Source organism: Haliotis rubra, unplaced genomic scaffold, assembly GCF_003918875.1.
Source record: "Haliotis rubra isolate DU_JTF1 unplaced genomic scaffold, ASM391887v1 Scf52, whole genome shotgun sequence".
In the NCBI taxonomy this organism is placed as follows: domain Eukaryota; kingdom Metazoa; phylum Mollusca; class Gastropoda; order Lepetellida; family Haliotidae; genus Haliotis; species Haliotis rubra.
This window is the reverse complement of record NW_025767213.1, coordinates 1308038-1334113: the sequence shown is the minus strand read 5'-3', so window position 1 is coordinate 1334113 and position 26076 is coordinate 1308038. Positions and strand designations below refer to the sequence as shown.

Below are 26076 nucleotides of genomic sequence, written 5' to 3'. Positions count from 1 at the left end.
TACACCTCCAACAGACACTTACTATTATTTTCTCTGTTTATTTCATTTTTTTACAGCCTTTAACAGCCTCAAATCTAATTTCACGACTGTTGATCGCCAATACATAGGGGCAGACTGATAATTTGAAGAACAGATATAACAGGACCAGTAATAAATCTGCACAAATGAGCATACTAATAGCCCTGGCAAGCTTGCATCAAAAGGATCTGCTAGTTTACTGAACGAAGCCTAACGTCTATGTAAACACAAGGTAACACACCTTTCCTCCAACATCACGCAACAGTGTTGGAAAAACAAAAGGCAAACAAAAACATTCATAACATCAAATTCACCACCTATCAAATCAGCCATTTTCCTGAAGCAAATCATTTGATAACTATTATCAATGTGCAAACTGATTATCTACCACTGCCAGCATGCCCTAAGTAGTGAGTACAAAGTGGACTATGATGGGTAGAAAAAGCATTGCCCTTACCTTGCCATATCTCTGTGCATAAGACCCAGTTAGAAGAGAGTGAAAGATAATTATCGTTTCGTCTAAATCCCATACAAAAACTCTCTCTAAGTCAGACTCTGGCCCTGGTGAGGGCTGTGTTCGCCGCCCACGGTTCCTTGGTACTCTCTTGCCTGTAAAAACACCAACAGTCAACAGTCAACACAAACACAAGCATTATTACATCAGGGTTCATCTTGTCTAAAAACATAATAACAAATTATTAAAGGTTAGTTATATTTAGTAGGATAAAAATCCATGTTTCACAACTAGTCATGGTTAAGTAAATAGTGCCACTTCCCATCAACATCAGTAAGGAACTGTTCACCAGAAACAGGAAGCATCAGCAGTCAATAAAACTGTGGAAAACCCACACAATATAGCAGCATGCTTGTTTAATACGACTAAACACCCATGGTGAAGAGACACGGTATGATTACACTGTTACACTACACGCTTTACAATGAGTAACCTTTCACAATCATTTACTTGCTTCTCTCTCAGGAAGAAAGGTAATTGTCTTACCTGTGCTACCATTCTCTTGTTTCAAAGGTGGGGATGGACTGGTTATGTTATATTGACTCTCTGCTGGAAAAGACACATTTCACATGATTTTATGGTTTAGACATGACAGGTTTCAGCAATATATACAACATTTAAGTTTTCACCTCAAGTACTTTGGTTTGCAGACACAAGTTAAGACAACTAGTTTGTATGAGAGTGTCCAACTACTTTTGATGGCTACCTAATATAATAAGTTCTCATGTTGCAAAAAAGGGAAATATTTCAATATGTTCAAACATGAACTAATCATAAGTGCACTGAACATATTGCCATGCTTATTTCATCATAGAGCAATGATGAAATATTAACAAATACTAAATGTAAATTGTCTCTTCCTTTCATGTACTGAAGCTGAATTTAATATGGGCATGATCATTATAATATTCTTTTCTCAAGACTATGCCTGACACTGGAACAGTTGAAGCCCTGAATATGATTTATCACGCAGCATGTATGTTCAAGGCACTTCATGATCTTTACAGCTAAATTCACACCACCATTTAGTTATGTTTGAAGGTTATGACCTGAAAAGAATTCTTGATAGAATACAAACCCACAAAGCTTCCAGGAAAGGAAACACTTTGCTATGATTCTATATAGATGACATTTTAAAATAAACAAATCATCGACATGAAGCCAACCATGTGTGTCAGAGATTCATCCATCAACTTGGAGATTTTAAGACCTTTCAAAACCTACATTTACAACCGAGGCAAAATAAAAGCATTTATTTGAGGTAGACAATATGCAACAGGACAAATTACAGGCCTTGTTGGGAATAAATCAGCCTGTAGCGCATCCCCCTGTGACAGACCTAGCTGGCTCTTCACTGGTGGCAGGGGTGAAAGAGAATTTACGAGGTAAGGGTCAGATGTGGTTCCTGCTCAGCTAGCAAGGACAATGGCCACCAAGCGATTGTCCCAATATAGGGAGTGCTATTGTATTGGTCGGCAGTATTAATCTGCTGGCGAGATCTTCTTGTCATACCCCACATCAAAATGGACAGCATTAAAACTAGCCACGGAAAACTAAGGACAAATCTGTCACACCTGACTGGGTAGAAAATCCACCTTGATCATAATTTCAATTCCTTTAGATCCCTTTGTGATTGGTTCTGATAAGATGGTATAAGCATGTCACATAGATGTGTTTTCTTGAAAAAAATATGTTGTTGAAATCAGGATGAGACTGCAGAATTTCATCAGTTACAGCTGCCACACTGAGATTGGACTGAACATGAATATTTATACAACCCTTTCAAAATCTCACACAGCATACTTCCCAAGTAACAGGCTGACAGAATATACAAAAGGAAAGGTCCGGGACTTCTGATGATTCAGTTTGTAGCCCTTTTCAAACTAAAGAACTAGACAACCTCCTTAATAATTTTGCATTCCTAGTTAAAGTTGCAGATAGGCTATGCTGGAAGTAGCCAGAAGGCCCAGATCTACCTCAAGTGCAGACATCAGTAAGACACAGTGAACAAGGTTGCCCAGAAAGTGGGACTACAGTCTAATGAACGTGGTGGGGTGACACACCTGCTTCATGCACACTAGGTGTGAGTTGTTGGTCACTGTGTTCACTAGACAACTGGCGTAAACTGTCTATTTGGTGCCCATGCAGATGATACAGTCCATTGGCACACTTTGTCGAGACTAGAGAACAAACAGCATTGTTATCACAAGATATTCACCACTATACCTTTGAAATAGGGCTTGAAATAAACACAGCACAGCTTAGTCAAAATTTAGATACAAGAAAACAGAGAACAATTTCTTAAATATATATTTTTAGAAAGAAAGGCATATGTGAATTACATATTTAATCATACAAATACAATTCTTAGTGATTCAATTTGGAATTTTCCTTGTCTTCCCCAACAAACTGATAGATAAATATAATAAAAGAAATATCAGAAGCCACTGCAAAGGTATGATGTGGTAATGCAATGTAGAATGCTTCGAGAAAATAAATATTTCTGAGAACTTTTATTGATCTTCACTGAGCAACAGATAAATGTACTTCAGACTGAAAACATTACAGCAAAACAAATGTCAAATGACAGTCAAGTTCGTTTGGCCTGAAGTACTTGTTTAATGTAGGCATTACGAAATGTCAAATCATGCCATTATCATTCATTCATCATCAGCAGGGCCATTTTGTCAACGGAATCACATATACAGGCATTTATCAATTGAATTGTATGACATGAGACATGGATATGATGACATGTCATAACTATTGGCTGAATAGAAACACCATCCATTGGAGTGCACCATGCTGTTGCAGATGAAGAGCTGTTCACGTCTTCCAGGGTGGGACAAAGAAACAAGCCACACCAACACACTGGAAGGAGGGGAACACAGGACCTCAAGTGTGTGGTTTGCATACTATAAAGACACACCAGCACTCTGGCAGCTGGACAGACAGAACATAGCAGAGGATACTACTACATGACAACTAGGCCAGGATTCAACACTAGCAGCAGGCAGGCAGGCAGGCAGGGAGATAGGGAGGAAGGGGAGGCTACATATTATCAATGCCTCATGCCAAGCAAATCCTACATGCAATAAATGAAAACACAACATTAAAGGAAAGTAATATTCCTACTGACATCCAGATAACATCATTTGGGTAAAATAACTACAATAACTGCAACCTAATTGCTCCAAGGATGCCTACATGTATATACAGATTACAGCATGTGTGACAACCATCACTCTGATAATGGAAATACATATTCATAAGGAATCTATATTTCTTGATGACATGAACAAGTCGTGGAACAACACACATGGTTGGCTAATACTGTACATTAGTGCCAGGCAATACTAACATACCTCATTACTTATTCACTGATGCAACATGTGATAATGCACCATATGGTTGCTGAATCTTAAGCAACTTACTGTTCAAACATATGTATAAAAAAGGATGTGTACTCAATCATTAAACATGAAATATCTCATTTATTTCCTCTCAGCTTTCATGCTTAGATACTGCAGCGAAAACCTAAATCTGAAAAGTAAATTCTATCACACACTGCTACGCTGACTACATGATAGGTGCAAGTCAAGAGAACATGTGGATATATATATGCATGCATATGCTTCTAAACTACAAGCTTCACGATCAAACAGCAACAACTGAAACGGGTGGACCATCTTTGCGGCACACCAAGAACATGGAAAATATCCTTATTACAGAATGACATATTTTAATTTAATTGAAGTATTTTAATTAGATATTAAATATATATGTCTCAAAATTTCTGAATGGAAATAATCAGACATATTTTCCCTTAATGCCCAAAAAACCTTAACATTAAAATGTTGATTTTGAGTGGTGCAATCAAAGACGATCCACAGACATCAGTACTAGGTGTACCCACCTGTGGTGGTGGTGTTGGGGACATCAATGAGTTGATATGTCTGTGTAGAAGGCACTGTGGATGCAGTGGACACTGACGTTGTCGGGATGTTGTAGGGGTACTGGGGGTAGAAGCCGGTACTTGTTGTACCATAACCAGTGTAGTACCCATCTATGGCCTGCAAACACAACAGAGAAACTTAACACTCACCAATGTACATATCTCGTATAACGCTAGTTACACTCATGTGTTATATGTGTGTTAAACAACAGCTGAAGAAAATTTAGAAATACACTCAATATGAAGTTAATTTGATAATAAATCTATTTCAGACAATCAATCTTTGTTTCATTTGTCAAGTTTAAGATAAACTCCTACTTTGTGTACTGAATTCACTGTACTGATATACAATAATTAGCAGCCTCCCACATCCTACACAGATAGCATAGGACTTCCAGCAGATCAATGGACAAAGGAATAACGGGTTAATGAGACCTGTATATATACAATGGGAACACAACACAATTTTATAAAGCAAATCCTAAATTCAAATATTGTGGACAAGTTCATCTGGAAATCAATTCCCTGATAATAAACTAGCTGAGCAAATGTTGACAGATTTGATGTTATTTCTGTGACAAATTTCACATTTCATTTGAACAGACATTCATTGGACGAATAGTAATTCTATGGAAGAGCCTGTTATAATGAAATACTGATGTGGTGATTAAAGGTTGAAAGTGATAATTTGTGTCTAACGAGTGTATAAAAATAAAATGCATCTGGTGCCAGCTCTGGCAGCTTAACACTGTGAAATCCATGGGCTAGAAATAGTCCCCCATCTGTTACCTGCCTGATCCTATTCATAATTCCAACTGACTCCTTCATCACATTCACTTGCCTGTCAACTACCAAACCAACAACTGGGTAATGGCTGACTTTCATACTAAAAATATGTGGCAAAAGTCAAGTGTCTCTAATAATTGACCTCAGCCGGCAAATCCAAGTGCCTAATTTTCCCAATCAGCGTCTGTTTCACTTGTAATCAATAAGTCATACATCACTGATGACCAGAATTCGATGACATTGTCTCAGACATGGACAAAATTAACAATCCGATATTTTCAGAAGCGAAATCTTACTCAATATCTGTCTAAAATGCTGAGGCGTCTGGGAATAACAGGATTCAGCTTGCACTACACTTCAGTGTCACAAAATGGATCATATGTACACCTTGCACTACAGGTACAACAAAACATTAGTCCATCCCAGGAAGGCCCTGTTAAGGACATGGCCTGCTACATACATAATATTGAGTTTGATGATTAACACTCAGTTACACATGGACCTGGTCAGAATAAAACTTTCCTCTGGACTCCTGACCTGTAATCACTACAAGCCATACACTTAAAGACACAACAAGACAACACAGATCACTACAGTAGTTGATTCATCAACACTGACGCAGCCAGGCAGATCTGGTCAACCTGGCAGTATTTCTTTTGTCCTTATTAATTTCCATGAGTTATTAGTTACGCTCAAGTATTATCAAAATATATTGATCAATGGAAATATTCACATAACGAGCACCGAGCCAGTAAACTCGGCTAAGGCCGCAAGTTCACCTGTGGTTATTGGTGACAATTAGAACAAATATGCTGAAAGGTCATTGGCCAATTTGACACAGACAAAATTAATTTACTTCAAATCAGCATCCTGCTGGAAATTGTCATTTATTGTTATAGAATATTATCAAAACACAATGGACAGAAAGCCTTGAAGTTATGACACACAAATTACAAATTCTTTTGTTACACCTAAATGATGGCAAAACCAATCAGCATAGAAAACAAACAGAACAATGGGGAGTGTGCCACATCACTGTGATGTGAATGAAGGCTGGTTTTGTCTTCTGGTTTGAATTCAGGCCCTGTCTGCCTTACAAGGTGTTCTCATTGATTATAACAGTGACAGGTACGTGGATTGTCCATCGATTTCATTCTGCCTGCCTCCCCATAAACAAAAGGTAAGTTCACGGCTGATGGAAACAAGTGTGCTGCAGGGTAACATGACACCAAAAAAAAAGGAAAAGAGGACATCCAAAATGGCGACAGTTGTAGATTTATAGTGCCACAAGCTGACTACATGGCACCTTGGACAATAGTGGGAAAAATTACTGCTTAGCTGTTTCAAACAAATGCTCAATCCAAAATCATTTCCGAGTTGATGAATAGTGTTTGCCATTGAGGCTTTTCCTGTTTGGAGGAAGATCTGAAGGTCCCCTGTACTTCACATAGTTAGTGGGGTCCAACAAGGTCAGGTAAAGGCACTGGGGCATCATGGGCTGCATGCTTATAGGAGAATCACAGAAGATGCAGCAATTCTCTCCCCTCATGTTATTAATGATGAAAGCCTAGCCAAAATACACAACTAGTTAACACATATTACTACAAAAGGAGTGACTATGTCACATAAGTCTGGCTTTTGGTAGAGGAAGAATAACCTATGTTAATCATCAGACAGACCAGCTACAGATTTCATTCAAAATTCAAATCTTTAATTGCTGATAGAAATATATCGAAAAATATTATTTATGTAACAATGACAAAAATTAAATAAATGAGTGTATATTTTAGTTTTAGATATAACTAACAACACATTGTATAGGCCCATCATTGATAGGGCGGACCTATAACACTTTCAGCTCATATTCAATACAGATGTTTTAAAGAAGGACAATATTCCTGCTATGTTTAAAGAGGTGACACATATAACTTCTAACCCAGATCTACACGGGTTTGACTGAAAAAAAAACAGGTAAGATTTCATCTTCTCAGACACTGCCCCCCACAAAAAAGCAGTCAATTATCTTTCTGCCTTACAACAAAAGATGACAAATGTTGGCCCTCCAGGGAACAAATGACCTTGTAATTATACATCACTGCCCACAGTGTGTCTCCTTCCTAACTTGACAATAACTCACTTTTACTGCTATAGATGCTACAAATGTTAAGTTATACTTGTAAGTACATTAATCCGACATAACGTTTACAGAGAGACATATCCCAAGTGTGCTGTCATTTCACCATCAAATAGGAACTCATGTTCATTAATGACTGTTAAAAGAATAAGTCAACTGTACAAATTGAAAGCAGAAATGTTAGTTATATTTGTGACTAAATGCAGTATAACTTGACCCAAACACACTCACTGTTTATGTAGGTTTTGCGTATCTACAGTTTGTCAATATATTTGTCCTGGGGATACCAGGAAAGTAGAGCGATATCAAATTACAAGCTTCCCTGGCACTTCGTATTCAAAGATGGCCAGTATTTGCTCTTATTAATCTTAAACACAAACACCAAGCAGAACCCAGTATAATAGAACCAGAGGAGGATATCAAGATATCACATCAGGTATGTTGACATATACACATGATAACACACTGGGAATGTTGGTGTATACACAGGATATCAAGATATCACATCAGGTATGTTGACATATACACATAACACACTGGGAATGTTGGTGTATATACAGGATATCAAGATATCACATCAGGTATGTTGACATATACACATAACACACTGGGAATGTTGGTGTATACACAGGATATCAAGATATCACATCAGGTATGTTGACATATACACATAACACACTGGGAATGTTGGTGTATATACAGGATATCAAGATATCACATCAGGTATGTTGACATATACACATGATAACACTGGGTATGTTGATGCATATACAGGATATCAAGATATCACATCAGGTAGGTTGACATAATACACATGATAACACACTGGGTATGTTGATGCATATATAGGATATCAAGATATCACATCAGGTAGGTTGACATAATACACATGATAACACACTTGGTAGGTTGATGCATATATCATGATATCACATTTGGTATGTTGATGTATACGAAGGATATCAAGATATATGTTATATATCTAGTATGTTTACATGTAGACATGATGATATCAAGATTTAATTCACATCATCTAACAGAAAAATATCAAGATATCAGATCTAGGATGTATTGACCTCCACTGGTACTGAGATATCACCTAGGGATCATCTACACATCACATAGGGTATGGTGATGTATGTTCAAAAGGATATTCAAGCTAGAGTGAGTGAGTGAGTTTTGGTTTTATGCCGCTTTTTTAGCAATATTCCAGTAATATCACGGCAGGGGACACCAGAAATGGGGCTTCACACATTGTACCCATGTGGGGAATTGAACCCAGGCCTTCGACGTGACGAGCGAACGTTTTAACCATTAGGCAACCACATCACCCCTATTCAAGCTAGAAATGTTTAGCTCAATACACAGGAACACTACAGTATTATACATCAGGTTGATAAACACAGCGCTCACAATGCCGAGTTTTCCCATTTACTATATTGCCGTAACACTGACTACATGATAAGCATCACAATACACAGGTCAGATCATGATATGTACACTGATACATATTAGCAGTAATAAGGTGACAATTTCAGAAATATATTCAACTTCAAAAGAGGCTAACATGAGACAGCAACCTGGTATTTTTAACGGTGACAGAAAGTCATAAAACATATGCTGTTTCAAGAGCATGTTTTCCAATAATTAAACTCCAAGTTGGTAGGCTTGAAACAACCGTATCTTACATAATATTGGTACTACAAAGTTCAGTATGACCTTACTACAGCAGGATATGATTTATTCAACTTGGGCATTGTATTGTTCCTGGACATATATCTAGGAACTAATACACTCCTAATAACTATATATGATGTTAACATGCCACGTCATCTGTATCTGCCAATGTCTGCACCAACAGATGCAGACCAGCATATTGGTTGACTATGTTCACATACATAGACACAAAGCAATCACCATACTACATTATGTATGTTAGTGTATATATGTATATGTAGACATTAATATACAGGCTATCAAGTCAGCTATGTTAACATACATATATGAAGAATATCAACATATATTATGTATGTTAATATATATATATTCAGGTACAAATATAACCTTGCATTACATTGCATGTTAATATGAGTGTACGTGCATCCCTATGAGTTCCGGACATATCTGTGGCCCATGTTATCATCCATATACAGTTGGATATGAAGACATGGCTGGGTCATGCTGACCGGCACCTGGACAAGGAACACCTGATACACGCCAGTTTCCAGACAATATACCTTATACTGACATGCTGGTTGACTATGGCAGATTTCATGTATACAGAATGAGTCATGAGAGCAGGGTATTCTGCAACTTACCGTTTGTGAGCTAAAACTTCCTGCTGTGTTTGTGTAAGGGATATTTGTATTAGGACCTGAAAACAAACAAAAACAGATCAAGATTTTTATTCTATAAATCATAAAACATGGATTACTGAGAGCTGTCAAGCTACACGAGTGTAAATACAAGGGGTCTTCCTGTAGCTCACAGTGTATTACTCAAGCTGACAGCATACACACACATACAGCTAAAGTACTCTCTATTATACTCACAAACCTACAGATCACTTTGAACACCAAAACTGACATTCAACTTGAGATAAATGTATAGTTTGTATCTACTGTTAGTACTTGTTTAGTCCACTTGATGTCTTCAAACCTTGGTTCCCAAACTAACACACTAATGAGGTACAGAAGGCCATTTCTCACTGTCAAATCACCAATTCAAGCTTAGTACATGAAAATTTAAATCCCTCAAAATACACATTAAGGTATCATTAAAACCTTTTGAAAGATGGATTACATATTGTAAAAGTTTCAGCTTCTATAGGAGGAAATTTATTGGGGCCAGTGACAGGACTATATTCAGGTTCTGATAACTGACGAAGTGATGGAAACATGATACCCCACGCAGGTACGGCTTAGGAGGCAGGGCATGACCTCTAGTGGCTATCAACACTCAGTGACCAATCTCCAAACTTGGGACATAGATATAGATCAGATAGATAGAAGTAAAATGGGGTCAGGACATAAGTATTTTTTTCCAGGAAACATAACTAACAGAACATTTGCGCAAATGCTCACAATAACGAACTGTAATGTACCAATCAATGAAAGGTGCAAGTAATTAGCTCTTATGGTGTAAATAATAGGTTATATAACATACACACACAATAATTATGTGTTGTGTTTTCAAAGCATACAGTGACAATAAACAGAAATAAAGGCCAGCATTATCACAAACACATTCATTCAGATGTTGCTTTATAGAATCCAATACAAAATACCAAAATAATTTGTGTTTCATTAATATTTAAAAAAACAGAAGTGAGGCATTTACATCCATAATGTTTAAACTCCAATGAAACAGTGACCGACTGCAACATATAGCTGTCATGCCACAAGGAATCCGCAACAAGGTGTGACAAGATCATAACCAAACACTAGCAAACAGCCAGTATAAAGTAATACACATCAATAACATTCTATATCAGCACTGCAAGATGGACATTTAGTCCGTTTGTCAATCCTTTTGGCTGACTGTCATCTTCCTCATTGTGCTTGCCCAGTTTGAAAGGTTGTGTTGTGAGGGCTTGAGCAATGACTGTACCATGTTTCCGGGGGGTGGGTTCATATTTATGATGCTATAACTTAGTTTGGGGTTCCTTTCTCATTATTTGTGTTGCGGATTCCTTATGTATGGAGGATATACGACAGTTTTTCTGTTGCAGTCCTTCAGTTTTCATGGGTAGGTGTGTTGAAGATGACCATATGTTGCACAGATTCTGTAGAGGGATGGAAGCTGGAGTCTGATATTAGGTCAGTGTTAGTTGATCTATGATGGATTAGCTATACGTAACATGTCAAACAGATGCAAGGCTAGTTATTGAAAGAATCAAATGACATCGATCTAGCAGAACATGCCATTCCATTTGAAGCCTAGCTTTCACACAAGCTACCACACATTCACCCAACACACACTTTCACACATGCTCATGGCCCTAGCTTTCACACAAGCTACCACACATTCACCCAACACACACTTCACACCTGCTCATGGCCCTAGCTCTCACACAAGCTTCCACACATTCACCCTTCATACACTTTCACACATGCTCTTTGACCTAGCATTCATACAAATTCTACCAAATGCAAAAGAATAGAGAACCACCTACCTCTAATCTTTAAGCAAAGGAGACATTCTACAGGATTTTGCTCATCTACTAGCATTGCTTTATATTTTTAAAGTGATTTAGAAAGAAGAGAAAAGTGTAGAAAATTTGATGAAACTTGGCATACGAACCATAATAGCTTTGGCTTGGTTGATTTAAAGGATTATATCCTGCCATATAGCTAGGAGGCGACACGACTTGGCTGGGCTGGGTTTTAAGTTTCCCCACTGAAGAAGAAGGAAAATATGGTGAGGGGAACAGTCCATGAAGCCATGATGGTTGTGTCACATCCCGCTCCCACACCTGGCACTGCACTTCACGCCCTCCACTTAACAACATTAGTCATGTACTGCCACATTCAATTTTACTCTCATCCTTTAACAATTTTTTTTTTCATTTATTGTTTGGCTGTGATTATTTTCTGTTTTTTAAAGAGAATACTGTTTCAATGAATATCCCAATATTGACTGAATAATTCTCTTCCTATGACCACTGTTTGTGGAGATCGATTCTTTGTAGCATCCTTTGGAGGTGTAAAAAAGGGGATTCACAGCCTTAATAAAGTTGATTTCCCACAAGCAAGTCGCAGCATGGCTTGTGGACAAAGACAGAACAAACCCAACTCATTCTGTTAAGTTGAAAAGCATGTAACATGTGAGTGATTTTCAAAGACGTCCTATCGTGAGCTACAACTTCCCCGCCACCCCTCAGACAGAATGGCGCGTGTTGCTCAACATTGTCAGACTTCCTCGTATCAGGACAATATACCCATCATAATCAGTCCTTTCAACCCCACCAGCACATAAATAGCCTCTCAGCTGATCACTGACAGCTTTCTATGCATACAACACCTCATTTGTTAGAAAAAAATGCTTTCCATTCAAGACCAGTCTTTCATCTGAGCATCTTACACGGGTGCCACCTCAAACCACTGCTGGAGGGTACGGACAGGTAAATCAGCTACAAAATTGCTTCTATTCACACTTTCCATAGATACATACCATCACTGCAAGCAGTTTAAATTACTTCTCAGCTGTGACAAAAAGCTTTCTTATAGTAACACAGCCATGCTTCGTAGAGTACACAATATAAGTGTTAATTTTGTGCCTTTTACGAAGGACCATCAACTTAATATAAGCAATGTCCATATACAAAGTGGAAAGAGTTGAATAGCCACTGTGTACATACAAATGTTAATCTGTTGAAGTCAGGCACTATACCATGATAATTGACTTGGCTGACACCACTACCAGGAATAGGGCAGCATACACCACACATATCTGTGTCAGTTTGGGGGGCAACAGGCAACACATGGGTGGGGGAGGGGAGACTCAGAACATATCAGCTGGAATAATGGATTTGTCAACGCCATCAAAATGCAGACCATATGCAAGGCAAGTGAGAGAAACTTAATTAATTCAACAAGTAAAATGCAGAACAATGTAAACTTCAAAGGCAACAGCTCCAACATCACACTGCTTACATTTTATAGGCTTAAAAAAGACATCTTGACTTGTGGTGTATCATTATTCTGAACATTAAACAAAAAAACATGTATGTATGCAGTGGATAAAGAAAACTGCTACCTTTGAAAATATGGTAAACATTAGAGCTAAAAGAAACTTTTATTTACAACATGAAAAGAAAACAATTAGCATAATTCTGTTAACTGGAGATGTGTGTCTAATGTCACAGTACTTGTGTTAGTCTACACCTGGGTCAGGAAGGGCCCTTGGAGGGGCTGAGGAAAGACTGGACTGGGTACGGGGCCAGATAGGGCGTGGGTAGAGCCAGATTGGGGTCAGGGGGAGACTGGGTAGAGTCTAGGTAAGGGCTTGGTAGGGCCAGGGAGAAACTGTCGAAGGGCCAGGTAGATATAGGGAGGGGCCAGTTAAAACCAGGGAGAAACTGTCGAAGGGCCAGGTAGATATAGGGAGGGGCCAGTTAAAGCCAGGGAGAAACTGTTGAAGGGCCAGTTAAAGCCAGGGAGAAACTGTTGAAGGGCCAGGCAGATATAGGGAGGGGCCAGGGAGGGGCCTGGCATGGACATTCTGAACATGGCCAAACATTAAGTTGTTAAGAATATATTTAGGAACTGTAAGGGCTCAACAAAACTTCAATGAAATCATAAAGATGAGGAAGGAATAGACCTATCAATAATTCACAAGATTTCTTCTAATTAGCATAAAACATGAATAATTCTGTTTGTGGTCTGTGTGTAAGGATATTGACGGCATGTCACAACACAGGAAGAGTCTAGGTAACTTACACTCGGTCCCATAGGCAGAAGGCAGCATGCTGTATGGGTTCTGGCCACCCTGATACGGGTACCCCGTTGATGGAATAAAAGAATTTGAACTCTGCCCACCGACGTAGGCCATGTTGTTTTCTGTGGTGGCAGTTGTGGCAGCAGCGGCGACAGCAGCAACAGTGGCGGCAGTGTCCTGTGTGGAGGTTGTTGTGATGATGCTGTTCACCTCCGCTGCTGCTGATGTTGTGAGGATTTGAGCAAACTGGCCAGCAGTTCTGTAATGAAACAAAAACATCATTCAGTAATGAATTAACAAACTTTAACAAAACTGAATATTTTACACATATTCTACTTTACCAATGAAAAGCTGCATCAGTTCCAGTGAAGCAGATGCAAATAATCAGACACAATCTGACCCTTGATGGCTGACAACACCAATATGCTGCTACATCACCATGACATACTAAAATTGCCTCCAACATAAGCTTCCAACATACTTCATGTCCAGGCACTGAGTGTAGGGAGAGAAAAACTAGCACTTCAAAGATACTACCATACCAACCTAAGTCACTAAACCCCGGTACAAGTAGTTTTGTTGTACACTTTGCAGGACAATATTTCCAAGATTCTTCATAAACATAGAGGCAGCATAAGCATGCATAACTCTACAAAACCAAAGACCAGGGCAGTTGAGCTAAATTAATCCTGTAAACCCTGGGCAAACATTCAGCTTGACATTGTCAGCACATAACACTCTTTACACTTGGGGAGTTTGACTTAAATTAAACCTATTTACTCGGGACAAAGAAAGTTTGACAAGTTTAACCCACTAACCCCTCACAAGACAAGCAAAGTTTGCACCGCCCTGGCTCTGAATTAAGCAAGTTTAACCCCTTAGCCATCAACAAACAAGTAAAGTTTAAATACAGCTTACTGAAATAAAAAGTCTGGCTGTGGGCAGGCAAGAAATGCCAGCGTGGCAGCTGAGAAAGTTTAACCTAGGGTCTACATAAAGCGCAGTCCCTTGATGGCAGGTCAGTCTCAAGTGGCGACCCAACACAGCTAAATACCACTTGATTGCACCTATTAATTTGTACAAAGTAGCCACTCACATCAAACAGACAGGTATCTCATAATGTAGGCTAAGACTGGCTGTTCCAACCAATACAGACTTCAACCTGTGAAGATTTACATGCACTTGAACCGCTCAGTAGTCACCTAAACTAGCATCAAGCTGGCAGGCTGGGCCAACACTTTCATGGGGCTTTGTGAACACCAAGCCCCTGGAGTCCTACAGCCAGCAGCAGCCAGCCAGTAGCAGCTTCACTTAGTTTCAACAGTAATGCACACAGGAAAGTTCTAGACATTTTTTATTTAAGAAAAACTTTAAAAAGTATATGGTAAGACCCTTTGACATTGAATAATTAAATAATTAAAAAGTCAACCTTTATCAGTATAAATGTTATCAAATATGTATCCATCAGTTAAAACTGGCTGACATAATATTGTTCCATGCCAGGAAAGCAAGTGTAAAGTCTGCCACAGACAAAACTGTGGATGAATGTCACTTATGAATATCACCTACTCCAGTGTTGACAACACTGCTCCATAAAAAACAGGAATAGGTGAAGCTAAAAATATTTTCTTTAATATTTGAACAAGTGCAAGTGTTTGACACAGGCTGACTTTCCATGGGGTAGTAGGTACAAATACTGCTGACATATGGTAAATCTTTATGTCAGGTCATCAACACGCTCACAGGTTTCCTCTTGAAGTTTGAAGTTTGTCCTTTATCACTTATTTTCATGTATACTTATGAATTTCGTCATATGAGGAGGTGCAAGAGTAAGAAAGACAAGACTTGCTGTCAGCGATTTCAACATATCTGATAATATTCATACAAATATTTAAAGTTTTCAGCAACTTTTAGTAACTGTTACAAATAACTTGCACCGCTCAAGTTTTAAGCAACTAATCCTATAACTGATCAATGTCCATTACAAAGGGTTGGAAACAACAGGATTTCTCTGAATAAAACTGCTGATTATTCTCCCTTTGCCACAATCAATTACAACATCTACTAAGTATACTGTGTAAATAAGACAAATCCATACATCAGCCATAAATGTTTCTTGTTACAACCAGTTATTTACTGGAAACATAGAGGATCTGTCATTTTTTGCCATAATATAAACTCAAACCTATTAAGACCATGGCTATAAATTTGCAGAATAGCCCATTCCCAATGTGCTGTGTTCTCGTAAATTTAGGGGAAAACCCCACAGCATCCACTTTAAAAAGTCAAACCAATGACCCTTCGACTTGTTACCATGACAACCACCAGAATTTAATTTCCCTTATTCCACACTCGACAATCAATTTCATTTTCTAGGCTGTCCCCAGCCATGCTAGGAAATAGTTTTGAAAGTATATGACCAAAATTCAGCCATGTCTAACGAGTCTCGGAGGTGTCATAACACATAGCCATTATTGACAAACTATCATCGTAAAGCATCATACTAAAACCATTTAGCAATAAGCAATCTTTCAAGAAAATTACCCAAGCCACTTAGGGTCAAGTCGGGGATCAATGGAGAGCTTCATTGGGGATAGTCTGGGAGAGAGAGGCAGATATAGCCAGATCAGATCTTCCTACAAATGCTCAAAGTCCCTTCACATGAATAACATTTGCCTTACGAGCAAACCTTCATCTGGCTAGATTGTTTAAGATAGCTATAAGAAATTAGCAAATCACGGTCAAAATTGGATCGTAAACAGCCATAAATGTTACCATATCGTTAACAGATTGGGAGGAGGATATTTCTCAGGTTTCCACACCCCAATACTGTTCCTGGTTTTAAGTAGTTTGTTGAGCATTATATGATTTGGGGTTTTTTTGCTGTAGATTTCAACATTTGTCAGATGAGATTTCTCACATCAAATCAATAGTCAGAGTGAAACAATGCAATGTGTTTTATTGGGATGTGATATTATATATTCAACAGTTCTTCTTGCAGTAGATATACAGGCTGACATTAACTACTCACTTATAAAAGTTGGCTGGATATGTAGAATTCTGGAAAGTTGGAGAAGCCTTGTTTGGGTCAGCTGAAAAGGAATAAATACATACAACATACCGGTATTTAAAATAAAAATACAATATATTTTGAGAATGGCGCCAATTCTCATAGTACCAAGCTGATTTTTTTTCAAAAGTCTGAAGACAAAATTACAGTTACCTGACAATAACTGTTGATGTTTTGGGGAGTGCTCTTTGACACAATCTACTGTACCAGCATGAGCAAGCTAAACCCTTTAACCTTCTAATATCTGTGTGCTAAGTATTTAATACCCTAATCCCCTAATTTCTCTCCAGTATGACAAATCCATGGCTGCAGATCACATGACATGTGCTTGCTTGTGCTGTCTCTATAGTCAGCCATCTTCGCTTCATCATAAGCAAGTCTAACAAAGCACAATTAAGTAAGTGCTTGTTAACTGTGAACACCACATGCCAGCTGCTCTTGGGGCTCCCCCCAGCAGCTGGGGCTCACTCCCCCCCCCAGCACCAGGTCAGGACTGCCACCCCCAGGGATGTTGTGACTGACCATCTTGAATCACCAGGTAGGAAGCAGAGCATCATGGCTTTGGCAATGTAAATCTGACTGATCAATCACACTTAAACCAGGGAAAACATGGGAGTCCTACACCAAGCCATTAAGTGACTTCATGTATTGAAATCACTCTCATTTGTTAATATCCCATAGAAAACTTAAAACACTGCATTTCTGTCCAGTGTTATATCAAGGGTATTTTCAAAAAATCATTTAAACTATACACTATTATTTGAAAATAGTTTGAACATATTTCTAAACATATCTATTTTCTGGCAATATTCTTTTGTCAAATAAAGCAAATTCTAGTTCATCTCGAAATTTGTGTATTTCTAATAAAATATAATGTCTAAAAAGAGGCAAATATTGTATAAATACAATTCAACATGAAAAATATTTAGGAAAGTATAAAGAAATACATTCCTAGAAGAGCAATGGATGGGTGCCATAGCATGCACAGACAACAAGAACACTATGACATATTAAACTGTGACATTTCCCACAGCCAACCCGATGATAATATACAGAGACATTGTATTTCTAATACAACCACTAACTTCCTAATTTCCATTTAAACAGAGATCCTTTTAAATATCCCAGCCTAACATTCAGGATTCGATATGCTCTACTCCCTATAAAGTAGACCAGTGATTGAAATGACGGGCAAATCAAAACAAATGGCACCATGGAAACGCTAGTGGAAACTCACTTAAACAATTAGTAGAGACTGAAAATCACCATCAATCCCATAATCTCAATATTATCTGTGCCGGCTTCATAATTAAAACATGTCTGTTTGAGAAATCCCGAGTGGCACAATAACATCATGATAATCAATTCCAGCATAATATGATCTGTACCAGGTCTACACTGCTAAGCTGCTGTATGGTCTGGGTGTATCACACAGGTCTGGCGAGAAACAGGTGCACCACATACCACATACAAAATATACCACTTGCAGAGGAATATTGACAGGTCCAAACCTCAAAATTGATTGAACATTTCTTCTACAAGAAATTTAGGAATCGGGATGAGAATATACCTATTATATTTCATTAACAATTTCCTACAATATTGGATGTGACAGTTGGCAACTGAAACAGTTGAACCAAAAGAAATTAATAAATATAATTAAAACTTGACAATCAGTGGAACTGGACAGAGTCAATGCTGTTCAAGCTGCAGTCAGCAATAGTGACAATATCACATCAGTCCGCATATTCCAGCTGGACAGCAAAGCCAGTGCTATAACATGAGCAATGCCTTGCCGTGTTGTATGTCACACAAACAGCCAGGTCACACAGTTGGACCAGCAAACTCACATCTTAGTTGGCTAATACAACAAAAGACAAGGGAGAGCTAGGGGCTAATTCTCACCCTGAAATCCCATGCAGCAAGCTGACCAGTGCAGTAAAGCATATTGTAATTCATTAAGGAAGCTGTCCCTTCAATCCTACAAGTATACTACCTAGCCCGTGTTCCCCCCTCTGTGTGCCCCATCCTTCTGTTCCACACATACTCAACTCCACCAAATCAAAGCTTTTATCTAAAACAATTTTTTTCCATGGGAAATGCAAAGATGATTCTTAAACTATTAACTGTCTAAAATAAGAAATCTGAAAATCAACTTGTCTAAATGTTTGTTTGTTGTTCTGACCTGTGAAAGTGTCCAGATTATCACTGGCTGTGCTTGCCGTGAAGGGAGACTCAGACGAGCTGTTCTCTGTGGAGGGTTCACTCTTTACAATCACTGAAACACACCATTGTCACCATACCTCATTACAAACTCACAAATTCAATCATCAAGTTTTAAGTTTGAATTTGGGATATAAGCTGATCATTAACATTATAAAATTGCCAGACATCATCCATCATTCAATGTAAAAAACAGTTTTGTCCCCCCAAAATGCTGTTGTTTCTGCTTAACATATAGTGAATATGTCCTTTGGGCACAAAACTCAAACATCTGCCTTTGACTAGTCAAAAGAAACAAAGCTAAAACATCCAAACCATTGCAACCCATTTTGTTGATAGATGAAATGTGCAAACAATTTTGTGCTCATTTCCATGCAATAGTACAATCATTGTTCATTTGTCACCCCTGAACTGGTAATGATTAGTTAGACCTGCTCTGATAACCTTCGCACACGGACAAGCCAAATCACCATCAGGATAAACTGCCGCCATCTTTCACCAAAATTAATTGCTTTGTCTTCAACAAGAACAACATGGCATAACTAAGATTACAGACATTTTGGGACTGATAAGACCCAGATATATTGGGGAATTATCTTAATAAGTAAAATCACTCCCTCATTAAGCTTTAGGGAATGGTCTGCTCCATACTATTTGATCGCCCAGGACATAATTCTAGAAAATAATTTTTGAAGATGAGAATAAATAAGCATTTCTTTGTTTCATGAACAAGCTTCATTCATAAAATTAACAGATAAAAAATTCAAATTTAATCAAAGACATTAACAGTAATTTCTTATAATGCTGGAGTTATACAAAATGCTAAGTATTTCCATGCAGACTGTGTCCCTAATGTAACTACACTGTTTTTTTTGTTTTCTTTCAGAGCAACAACCACTGAGTGTTTGGGCCAGGACATTAATTATTAATTTATCATGAATAGGCTCTTTCTACAGAAGAAAGTGCAAGGTTTCAAAATGTTTGAAGTGTGTTTGTATTTAAAGGAATAACTGAAATAACTTGCTTCACTTTAAAACACATACAGAAATTCCACGTTTGAATGTAACCCAAAAAGTACCAGGACCTCTGCCTCCATTACTCCATTAATCACCGAGCCAATGAAGACCTCTTATATTGGACTAGCATGCTTGGCTTGGAAAATGTGTTACTAATTTGGCTGGTATGATTTGCAAGGGTTTGGCTCTTGATTTGACAATTAGCAAAGTTATTCTCACGACAGAAGCAAGAGAACACTCTCCAACTTGTCAGGGCAATCAAGTAGAATGTACTGACTTATGCATCATGCCATGATAATGCTTAGAGCTCCTCAAAAACAAAATGGCCGTCTGTGGTTGGTGAAGAAGACAACAAAAAATCATGCACTCACTTGAAGCAAATTGTATCAGGTAGAGATGAAGGGCCATAAATACAATGAGATTCCATTTAAAGCAAGCACAGAGAGGGAGACTGAGCAATTACTAGCAATTGAGTGTCTAAGTGCCCAATGGACTGGGAGTTGGTAAATCTAATCAGTGCCATTGGTGGGGAGCTGGGGTTCTGACTGGGGAGTTCCCCAGTCCCTGGTCTTAATGAATTGGACAAACTGATCCACAACAGACACAGGCATTACCACGGTGAACTGGAGGGCCTGGACCTATTTGTCTCACAAGTGTAACCATTTAGCGACTGTAAAAAGGAGAATTTGTTCGCACATTCAGTTGAAGTAGGGATGCTGTGGAATTAAGCCAACGTCTTCTTGGACTAATATAATGGCAATATTTTCATTACTTGCAATGTCACCGGGGGGACTTGGAAGAAAAATATTTGACATCTTGAAATTGGGATTTGAAGAGGAAACATTTGAAGGGTATTTCAGTGGTGGGCTGGTGTCAAATGCATGAACTACTACTGTTGATAAACACATTGAAAAGTATTTGTTTAATACTTACATGAGGATGCATTAACAGTGTTGCTGATCACCCAAGAGTTGGGGTTGGCATAGGTTGTCCCATCTGACACGGGCAGAACCAAGCTGCCTGAACACACAAAAACATCATGATAACATAAAGCTTACCTATGTAATGCAGGACAAGCTTGCATGGTTCTAGATCATGTGAACTTGAATATGAATACAGCAGAGAATACAGCAGGGATTTGGAAGTTAATCACAAAAAATGACACTTGCAAAAAGAAAGTAACAAAGAGCAAGGGCTGTGCACAAATTTGTCGAATTTAAACTGACTGGCAGCAAAAGGAAATGTCCAGTTCAGTTGTTAGAGGCTTCTAAACATATTTGACCTTTCAGACAAGAGGCTTTCCTGAGCGACTGTAGGTGTCAACAAAAAACCTCTGTTGACAGCTGCACAGCAATCTCCTCCCCCATCACAACATTGAAATGTGGCAAGGCAGTTATACCATGTCGCATCATTTTTTCAAATCGTGTGATACAGTTTTGGAGCATATGTCAACTCATCCAAATTGGTTTCATGGGATGAAGAAGATTGGGCCATGATTGGACCCTGGTGATAATTTTGATAAGTTGCAATGGTGTCAGTACTGGCGTGGCTGAGATTGATGGGCGATTCAGTGATGCAGACCAACCATAATGTCTCCCTAGTTCCATAACAATGGACACTACCCAGCTCTATCGCATCATCTCTCTGATAAGACCTCTGACAATAACTCATAAATTTTCTTGTCACAGTCAATGTGAGACTGGTGAAGTATGTGAGATATGCCGGGCCAGCCCCCAATTCTTTATTTAGTTCTCACATTGAATGTTATGATATAGCACAATACAGTAGGTATCATAAATAGACATATTACTCTATCGCTTTGGGATGAGTCTACTGACATTCAAAGGAACTAAAAAGTTGGCATAAAATAAGCATATGACAAGTTACTTAAATAGACGTCATACTTCTTTTAGCTTGAAAGGAATATTTATTATGTGATGTTAGTTTTATCTTAAATCTTTTAGATAAATTGATAAATTGAATGATTCCTAATAAATGCACAGACAGATCCTGTTTTACCGGTACCAGGAAGCAAACAGGGCCTGTCTATACAAAGGAGGTCTTGCAGAAGGATGTCACAAGTTTAGTTAGAAATAATAATAGAAGTCTCACCCTCAGCAGTGCCATTTGTGTTGAGTGTGTCAGAGAGGGCCTGAGCCTGTGCTTGAGCCTGGGCTTGTGCTTGAGCTTGTGCTTGAGCCTGCGCCTGAGCTTGGCTGAGAGGGGAGTTGGTGGCACTGTCAAGGTGAGAGCTGCTGCCTGGACTGCTAGACAGGGGCTGCAGATCCACTAACCTACAACACAGTCATGTACTTTAGTTGTAGCTATAGACAGGGCTGCAGATCCACTAACCTACAACACAGTCATGTACTTTAGTTGTAGCTATAGACAGGGCTGCAGATCCACTAACCTACAACACAGTCATGTACTTTAGTTGTAGCTATAGACAGGGCTGCAGATCCACTAACCTACAACACAGTCATGCTGCCACTAGTCATGTACTTTAGTTGTAGCTATAGACAGGGCTGCAGATCCACCTACAGGGCTGCAGATCCACTAACCTACAACACAGTCATGTACTTTAGTTGTAGCTATAGACAGGGCTGCAGATCCACTAACCTACAACACAGTCATGTACTTTAGTTGTAGCTATAGACAGGGCTGCAGATCCACTAACCTACAACACAGTCATGTACTTTAGTTGTAGCTATAGACAGGGCTGCTGCAGATCCACTAACCTACAACACAGTCATGTACTTTAGTTGTAGCTATAGACAGGGCTGCAGATCCACTAACCTACAACACAGTCATGTACTTTAGTTGTAGCTATAGACAGGGCTGCAGATACTTTACAACACAGTCATGTACTTCAGTTGTAGCTATAGACAGGGCTGCAGATCCACTAACCTACAACACAGTCATGTACTTTAGTTGTAGCTATAGACAGGGCTGCAGATCCACTAACCTACAACACAGTCATGTACTTTAGTTGTAGCTATAGACAGGGCTGCAGATCCACTAACCTACAACACAGTCATGTACTTCAGTTGTAGCTATAGACAGGGGCTGCAGATCCACTAACCTACAACACAGTCATGTACTTTAGTTGTAGCTATAGACAGGGCTGCAGATCCACTAACCTACAACACAGTCATGTACTTTAGTTGTAGCTATAGACAGGGGCTGCAGATCCACTAACCTACAACACAGTCATGTACTTCAGTTGTAGAAGATCCTATAGACAGTGATCTTCCCCATCTCCACTGGCCTATGTGTAAGCTGCCTATCAAAGACAACATCAGTTCAATGCAATTATTACCTGTCCATTAAAACTGCCTCTAAAAAACAAGATACATTCACAGTAACAGTTTTACACAGGAAAAAAATCATGACTGCTTGAAAAAAAGCTGAACATCACCCCTTATTTTCATTGGTACCAATCAACTTATTCCTGGTAATCTTTCACAGACACTGATGTGTTTACAACTGAAAGAGTCATCTTGAACCACAAAATTAATTCCGTATTTACAAACATTTCAATGTTCAGAAAATGTCGCAAAGCATAATTTCAATCCAACTAAAATTTGCAGTTTGTTCAATTCCCAGAGAAAAGGGGATAGTGCTAGAACAGTAGTAAGGCTGTTGTAAGGCTATTGTTAGTCTTATATAGGGGGTCTGACACCTTTCTGTCATAAAACACTCTTGGAAAAAGCAGGCAGAATTTTTTATCAAAGAATTTCAACCGGATGGGATTTTGACAGGATGCACAATAATCACATGCTTTCTTCTCTCAAAACTGTTTTTGGCATTTCTAATGAATTAGCCTTGTCATCCGGTGTCTCCAAGAATACTTTGCTAGCCAGCTTTTTCGATGTTCTTCCATTTTAACACACCACCACCTAATTTCAATGAGGAAAATTGCCATTAAACCATGCAGAGCAGGAACTAAATGGGTTGTTAATCTCCTGACGTCAAAGAATTGACATTTATAATCAATTTTTTTCTTTCATTAGCACAACTATTATATCAAATGCAACTATTATATCAAATTTTAAAAAGTAATATATATTTATGCCAATCTTCGAAAAGTTGTACATTCCTTCTCTGCCAGCTAGGGTTCGGCTAGTGAATATTTCAACCAAATGTTACTGAGTTAAAATAGATTTCATTTAAAAGTTTGATAGAAGACATTAATCATGAGATCCGCAAGCCAAGCTGTGACAGATCAGCTGGTCCATTAACTGGGCATCTGTAATTTTAACACAGCAGGATGCAGGCAGAGACTTATTCACCAGTATACCAATAAAACCAGTTTCACTTAGTTCTAAAACTTAACTGCAATTAATCACATTCAAGGCTGCATGAAGTTGATGGTCCATTAAACAGCCCCAACTAAACACCTACCACTGTTGGTAACGATTATACATTAACCCAATGTTTATGTACAGAACAATCCATAATGCACGATTCTTACCAACAATGGATAAGGTTTATATTACCTAGACAAATAACTGCCGCCCATCACAAGATGCATTTTTTTTCTAAAATATCCCTTTACGTTTTTTTATACAAACAATAGGTATCGATAAATAGTTCCTGGATGATAAAACCCTTTAAAATAATGAATAGTACATCACATAACCTTCACCATCACAACCACCTCCAAACCCTATTTTCTGTATTGACAAAAATGCACAGAAATCAACACAGAAATCAACCACTTAATATGAATTGTTAATCCTGATGATATAATTTCTTGCTGAATGTTTTCCAAGATGCAATCTACACTGTGAAAATGCTCTTTATGGCTGTTAAGCTTCTTTGCTGGAATCAAACTGTGAGATCTCTTGTCTAAGCATCTCAATTTGACACAAATTTGGCCTAACTGTCAAGCGATTGGTTTAAGCGCTCCATAATGCCTGCAGATAGTGATTGGAGGAATGTTCACCTGATTATCTGCTCATGTCATAAATGTTTAAGTACCCCTGACAGACAGGGCACCAGGGCAGCCAGCTTTAGCCAATATTCAAACTGTATCCTACCCTGCTTCATCTTATTTAGAAAGAAGCATTAGACACTTTATCAATAACAACAACTGAATCAATGCATGGCATACAATATAAAAAGAATCTGTACAATATGTTTTATAAAACTGGCCCAAGACCCTCCAAGAAATAATATTATTACAACTGATGGATATTAGATCAGATTCACCCACTTTCTAAAATGAGTACTTTGAATACACATATTAAGATGAATAATAAAATACATAGAATTGGGTACAAGTTGTTCTTGAAGTTCACTCAGTTCATGTTCCCAAGCTAAATTAGATAATGACCACATTACATATATGAAATCTTCAAGAAAGAAGTGTATGACTTCCAGTTAAATCCATCCTGACACTTTTTCTTTTAAATGGCGTATCTAGACGCTAGCACCAAAGAAAATTGTCCTAATTATTCCCACAAAAAAATCTGCTTCTGTTTTTTTTAACACAGTCAGTCTCTTTCCTAGCATAGAAATCAATAGTGCATCTCAATATCAAAGAGCGACAATGCCTACAAGTCTGTAATATTTTATCAATTAAAACCAGTGAAACAGAAGACATTTTAGATTCCCCTAAAAAATGTCCACAGCTGACAGACTCAGGACATTAATAAATGTTCACGCTAAACTACACAGAAAGGTTTCAGTTGAGCAATTTCATCTGTAAAATGACACACTATGTCATATTAGGAAAATCTATTACAAAATAGAAAGTTTTTGTTTCACTGTTTAATTCACAGTTTGGTAAAGGTTGTTGTTCCTGAAACAGATCTAGTGTAGTGTTACACATACTGACCTAAAGATGGCAATATCAGTTTTACTAACTAATCAATGAAATAACTGGAGGTTTTCAAGCAGGCCAATATTTTATGTTAA

General features: G+C 38.3%; 1 protein-coding gene across 9 annotated transcripts in view; it reads right to left on the bottom strand.

Annotated features, from left to right (window-relative positions):
* The window catches only part of LOC124292495 (eyes absent homolog 1-like), a 150345-nt gene that overhangs the window by 22657 nt on the left and 101612 nt on the right, over positions 1-26076 (bottom strand). For 5 of the 9 annotated variants that reach the window (XM_046729599.1, XM_046729601.1, XM_046729605.1 and 2 more), the window contains 11 exons: positions 22267-22448; positions 21088-21174; positions 19101-19193; positions 16877-16937; positions 13848-14104; positions 11710-11805; positions 9726-9781; positions 4449-4605; positions 2596-2712; positions 1019-1081; positions 476-627 (listed from right to left, as the gene is read on the bottom strand). In XM_046729599.1, the coding sequence (XP_046585555.1) occupies positions 476-627; positions 1019-1081; positions 2596-2712; positions 4449-4605; positions 9726-9781; positions 11710-11805; positions 13848-14104; positions 16877-16937; positions 19101-19193; positions 21088-21174; positions 22267-22448 (1321 nt within the window). The remainder of the gene's footprint in view (positions 1-475; positions 628-1018; positions 1082-2595; positions 2713-4448; positions 4606-9725; positions 9782-11709; positions 11806-13847; positions 14105-16876; positions 16938-19100; positions 19194-21087; positions 21175-22266; positions 22449-26076) is intronic. The other 4 variants (XM_046729602.1, XM_046729607.1, XM_046729608.1 and 1 more) reach the window with 4 other exon arrangements.